Source organism: Nasonia vitripennis (genome assembly GCF_009193385.2).
Source record: "Nasonia vitripennis strain AsymCx chromosome 5 unlocalized genomic scaffold, Nvit_psr_1.1 chr5_random0003, whole genome shotgun sequence".
NCBI lineage: Eukaryota > Metazoa > Arthropoda > Insecta > Hymenoptera > Pteromalidae > Nasonia > Nasonia vitripennis.
In genome coordinates, this window is record NW_022279653.1 from 1,536 (window position 1) to 7,444 (window position 5,909).

At 33.5% G+C, this 5,909-nt stretch overlaps 1 protein-coding gene and 1 long non-coding RNA gene across 4 annotated transcripts; one reads left to right on the forward strand and one right to left on the reverse strand.

Moving 5' to 3' along the window:
- The first annotated feature begins 400 nt into the window (after positions 1 to 400).
- LOC116417818 lies at positions 401 to 2,369 on the forward strand. The gene is made up of 5 exons (XM_031932897.1): positions 401 to 632; positions 1,079 to 1,240; positions 1,322 to 1,435; positions 1,501 to 1,956; positions 2,055 to 2,369. Exons 1-5 carry the CDS (start codon positions 575 to 577, stop codon positions 2,279 to 2,281), a joined length of 1,017 nt encoding a protein of 338 aa, XP_031788757.1. The 5' UTR covers positions 401 to 574; the 3' UTR covers positions 2,282 to 2,369.
- Positions 2,370 to 2,731: 362 nt separating this feature from the next.
- Positions 2,732 to 5,647, reverse strand: LOC116417814. 3 transcript variants are annotated; one of them, XR_004228058.1, is made up of 7 exons: positions 5,288 to 5,646; positions 4,880 to 5,070; positions 3,957 to 4,153; positions 3,708 to 3,872; positions 3,510 to 3,634; positions 3,074 to 3,411; positions 2,732 to 2,990 (listed from the first exon to the last, which is right to left on the reverse strand). It is a non-coding gene; the product is annotated as an uncharacterized LOC116417814 (long non-coding RNA). The 3 variants fall into 3 exon arrangements; XR_004228057.1 differs by having other exon boundaries at positions 3,074 to 3,634; positions 4,880 to 5,092; positions 5,288 to 5,647; XR_004228056.1 differs by having other exon boundaries at positions 3,074 to 3,634.
- Positions 5,648 to 5,909: the final 262 nt, after the last annotated feature.

Consider the following 5,909-nt stretch of genomic DNA (forward strand, 5'->3'; position numbering starts at 1 on the left):
AAGTTTTAACTTATCTGATAAATAAAATATTGTTCCTTGTTCAAAATTCGTGCGACTTCTTTTTTCTACTCTTTTATTTGTACATCATGATTATATCAAACATTCAAGTAAATATAAACAAATATGTGAATGTTAGAGGGGTATTAAACAAACTGATATTCAAATTCAATATTTGTAGGTTAAGTTTTGAGTTCTGAGCAGTTTATTTTAAACTATCTGTTGAAGAAAATTGGTACTATTGCAAGTACAAAGTGTAGAGTAACCCAACAGTGCCCTCAAGCAGAGCTCGGAGGTCCGAATAGACCGTGTCTTGCGTCACATGCATTGTACATGGGGGAAAGTCCGACGGCCGGAACTCGGAACGCGGAACTATGATTCAAATTTTGACCACGCGCGTGGCGCTGATTGCTCCTTATAGTAATAAAATCGGCGCGGCAGCCGGCAACCTAGCGCACGTGATGATCTCCCGCATTGTCCTTTGTCTCTATCCGGCCGTTATTTCAAAAAAAGATTCGGACGTGCACATATATCGGCACTGAGAGATTTGTGAAGCTTCTTGTTTTCTTCTTGAAAAATGAGCGAAAGGCAAGGCCTATTGAATAACATGGCTGATTTGAAAATTAGGAATGAAGGTAAGAAAAGGTCCTTTTTATAAAAGTATTAGTAACAATTTCAAAGTAAACGCACGCACGTATTCTTAAAAAAGTGTAAAATCTTGTCCAGTTGCAATTTTTCTGTAATTTCTTTATTGCGATTCTTCATTTTATTGCAATCAAAACAATGGTTTTTTGATCAGACTGTCTAAAGCCCTTTTTCGCGTTCGCAAAATCGTACAAGAAAATCTGTAAAATAAAGGGAAAACCAAGTTCGGTGTTTCTCAAGGGCGGTGTTACAGTTACATGAGTTATTTTTTTTTACGTGAACATAAACATTTAAATAATAATCCTTTGGGGAACTCTGAACTTGATTTTCCGTCGTTTCTTCGCGTACGCAAAAAGAGCCTTTAGATGATCGTTTTTTAATATTAAATTAAATTATAAATCATTCAAAAGAATAAAAAAGATATCTAAATTTACAGAAAATGAAAACTTGAATGGTAATCAAGAAGAATTTCTTGATGATTCCGACTTCGAAGTGGATAATGATAGCTTAAATGGCAACCAGCAAGATCGTCCTGATGCTGATTTAGACGTAGAAATGAGAGAAATGGAGGAGTTGATAGAAAACCCTCCAGATCGTTGTAAGTCACACTTTGCAATTTATTAACTATGTTGATTTGCTATAATTTATATTATTCTATTCTATTTTTAATTTATGTCAGTTATTCTACAAGGACCTCTGCACGGTCAGTACAATGGAATTGCTGGACACAGACCATTCTTAGGCATAGGTGCTGCTAGTAATGCACAAGAACCTCTGCAGAATCAGCAAAATGGCATAGCTGGACAGGGACCATTTCTAGGCCAGGGTGTCGCTGATGAAGCTCAAGGACATTTACAGGCTCAGCGCAATGGCATTGGTGGCCAAGGTCCACTGCTAGTAGCCCGGGTGCTGCTGATGGAGCTCAAGGCCCTTTGCAGGCCCAGCGCAATGATGTCGCTGAACAGGAACCATTGGTAGTGGGCCAAGGTGCTGCTAATGGTGCCCGAAGACGTATTCAGGGTCAGCAAAATGGCATCGCTGGAAATCAGAGACCATTACAGCACCAGAGAGCTGCTGCTGGTGCCCGAAGGCCTATGCAGGGTCAACGTAATGGCTTTGCTGGACAAAGACCATTACAGCCCCAGAGAGCTGCTGCTGGTGAACGAAGACCTCTACAGAACCTTAACAATAATGGTGTTGAAAGACAAGGAAGAAACGCTGGAGGAAGACAACAGGATGAAGCAGATCATCAGGGAAGCCCAGTGCAAGGAAACGCTAGAGAAGAGTTGCCTCTTAGAAACCAAGCTCAAAATGGTTTGTAAAATTTTTTAATACCAAAATATTAACCCATATTTACAGAATAATTTTTTTTTTGAATTGTTAATGACTTATTATGTTCATTATAATTGTAGGTATGAAACGTGGAAAACGAGGAGTTAGGGGTGGTCGTAAACTAAGAAAAAAAATTCCACTCAATCCTTATCAACAAGGATTAAAAAACGTGGCAGAACTATTTCTTAACATGGTAGAAGAAAGCACCAACCGCACAAGGGCAAGGCTCGAAGGAGAAAGGGAGTTGAGAGAGAGAGAGTTGGCTGAAGCAGAAGAAGAAGATTACGAACAAGAAGAAGAAAAATAAAATAAAAATTAGTTCAGAAAATATGCATGCATTTAAAGAAGTCTAAATTATTTCAATAAAAAGGTGTGACTAAATGCATGGCTATTAAATGTCATTATATTTAATCTTTTACTTTATTATAAATAATACTTGAAAATTATAGTTAATACTTTATTTATTAATTTATGCTAATCAATACTAAAAATAATAAATTTTGATGTAACAGCCTGCGTACATTAGAGAAAAAAAAAAAAATCAGTAAAAATGATGAATTTAGTTCTCAAAAAGTTATATTTGGATATCATTTCATGTATTAATATATTAATATGTTAAAAATTCTTTATGATCTCTCTAAACAGCAAAATCGTAGATGTTTTATGATTTAGATTTGAATTTTGTATTTTAACTTGAGAAACTATAAAGTTGTAGCCATTTGCCAAAAATAAGTAGATGAGTAAAAATACAATGCGATTATATCATTTCAAATTTTTATTTTATTTACAAAGAAATTTTTCATATAAATTAATTGATAATTTTGCTATTTGTACGGAATATAATTCATTAACAGATTCAACTTTTAATTTTATTAAATGCTGATAGTTTATAACAGCTCTCGCTGACTTCTTGAATTATTTTATATTATTCTTATATTTTATGTATAGCATCCTCATACTTTGAATAAATCCATATGTTCATTCTTGAATTGAGTTTTTATTTTCATTCCTGATAGCTGCAAAAGAGGAATGTTTGTTATGTAACACTTTTTATACTCAATAAAATAACGATTATAAAATAAAATAAAATGCAGCTTACTTTGTAATATTTTGGCATTGACTTAATTTTGTAAGGATCTCGAGCTTACTCAAAAACACTGGTTAGCTTGATCCAAGTTTCTCAAGATATTTGAGAATGCACACACAATGATATCAGTAGCTTTACTAGTTTTAAGGCGCCTGGAAGGTACAGCATCAGAAGGGTAGAGAGTTTCAAATTCAAGTAATAATAGTTGTACATAATTGTCAATTTTTTTGTTTGGATAAGTTTACAATGATAACTCCTTGCTAAAGACTTCCTTTTGCTGGTAAAAAATATTGAAGTCCTATAAATTTTGTAGGTTAAATGTTTCCATACAGACTTAAGATCCGATGTCACTTTGAATAGTTATAAGATGATACCAATTATAAAGCAATCGATAACTATTGTGATTCGTTCACTAGTTTATCCAAGAAAAATCTATGCAAAAACCAACCTTGTAATGGAATATTTGGCTCCTTCTTATCCTCAAATTGATCTTATTCTGTAGAATTTTTTGCAGTCCAGCTGATTCCAAAAGTTTTAGCACTTTGAATTAAAACTTTCAATTTGTTCCCAGTACTGAAATTTACGAATCAGATAAAAGTTTGCACTACTTCCAGTAGTAGATAGGTAGTACATCACAGTTCCACACCTAAATTTTCTATAGGAAAAATTGCTACCAGCATGAATTTATCAGGCTTATGTAGTAGCACGTTAAGCAGCAACCTTTTTGAAATTAAAAGTTTGAAATGAAGAACTAAGCACTGGAGAACGAACTCTCTTGGATTTTGACAATGTATGCTGTTGATAAATTAACCTAGAAATAAAATGAAATAATTCAGTGAACCTAAAGAAAATAAAAATAAATATCCTAATAGAATAAATTAAAAACAATAACTACCGTAAGAATTAAGATACATAGTATGTAAGATGAAGTGATTAAACTGAGAAAAATATGATCCTGCTGCTGCAAGTGCACAACTGTTATATGGTTTACCAATGTTTACAAATGTCCTCTTGTAGACCTCTTGTGACTCTTATTGACTGGTTATCATTATCCTCCGTATCTACTTTATGGATGCTGTCTCGTCTATGAACCTTAAAATAAGAATACAAAAGGATTTACACACAAATTATGACTAAGATTATCATTAAATTTTAGTAAATTAAACAAAAAAGCTAAAACTGATATTTTTTCCATCTTCTATACTAACATGAACAAGTTATTATTACTAAAAAACAATACAATATTCTGTAATTAAAAAGTCATATCTTTGAATGAACAGCGGCTTTTATTGTGTACACTTCATTCCTCAATATGCAAAAACATTTAGAATGTATGCTGAGCTCGTGTAAAAATGAACTTTTTAATAATTTTTGACTAGGAAGTCACCACGGTGACCAAACGTTCTTTGATGCATGCATTTGAGGCACAGAATTCAAATTTGATTGTTTTCAAGCTTCAAAATTCTAAGATTTATTTTTATTAAATTGTTAAATAACAAAACACCTGATAATATTTGAGCACAGAAATCATAAAATTTAGATTATACTCCCTCAAAAAATATAAAAAAACATATTTATTACTGTTGTAAACTCATATCATATATATGGGTAATTCTGCCGTAAATGGCTCAGATTGCGTCCAAGGCTTGTATGCGAATGTTCAATGGAAAAACTATGTTCAATCTGGGTCTGTTACTGCAGAATCATATCAAATTCATATTATAACGCCTTAAAAAAGATAAAACCAAAATTGAAAACAGTTTTCCACAGTTTGAGAATACAACAAATTTTGTTAGGTTTGTATTAAAATCATAATACCTTGTCCTTGCCCTATTTGATTAAACCAAATGTGTGGAAAAGTAAAGCCAGTAGCAACAGCAGCATAGTTGAGAGCATAGTAAAACAGCCAGTTATTGTTCTTACGATGATGCCTCTTAACCAGTCACCATTCTCATTTAACCCGTTAATTTGATTGACTGCTGAAAATGATGGAGTTTGTCGCACTGAAACTTGAGGCCAAGCAGTCTATTACTGTTATTGTTACACTACACAATATCTTTTCTGCTTATATATATATTACTGACAGTGCTTAATGTACATAACCAACATAATAAGTAACTACCTCCATGAAGCAGTTCGTACTCCAAGTAGTAACTGTGATGTTAAATTATGTATCACTAACCATGCTTAATATACATATAACCAACATCATAATGAGTAAACTACCTCCATGCAGCAAATCGCACTCCAAAAGTGGTAATTGTGATGCTAGTATAGTATCTTGGTTAAAAGTATTAACTTTTTCACTCACAAATTATAATTGATTGATTCAACATAGATTTGTTTATATTAAAAAAAATTTTAAATAGCAGAAGACCGGTTCTCTCTTCTCTGATGACTACATAGTGATGTATATATCGTACGTATACGTATACCTAGCCTTACTTTATAAGCGGAAGTCACGTGACCGGAAGGCTGAAAAATATCGGGAGACGAAGACCGCAGCAAGCGAAGCGAAAATAAACTCGCAAATTTCATTTATTTATAACTCATTGTAGAAAGACTGTTGGAATATAAATCTTTTTTTATGTGAAAGATAAGATAAAAACTTTTGCATAAGTACTTCTAAGCCACATGTAAGGTTAAAAATCCGCTTTATAAACGAACAGGAGTTGAAGAAGTAGCAATATCAAAGTATATAAGGGCCGCCATGCAGCGCCCGAAGACGCGTACGTACTGTTAGTTACTTATACTTGCCATCGGTGGCGCTGTCGCGCCCCTTGATATCGTTACTGGCACTGTGACACTGGCAGAGGCTATTTTGACACATGCCTCAATTGTATAGTCG

What these genes read in the sequence shown, in the direction of transcription:
- LOC116417818 (XM_031932897.1), top strand. Translation starts at nt 575, where the DNA reads ATGAGCGAAAGGCAAGGCCTATTGAATAACATGGCTGATTTGAAAATT. An exon ending in AGAAAACCCTCCAGATCGTT is followed by an intron (nt 1,241 to 1,321) that starts GTAAGTCACACT and finishes AATTTATGTCAG; the next exon opens with TTATTCTACAAGGACCTCTG. An exon ending in TCTGCAGAATCAGCAAAATG is followed by an intron (nt 1,436 to 1,500) that starts GCATAGCTGGAC and finishes GGACATTTACAG; the next exon opens with GCTCAGCGCAATGGCATTGG.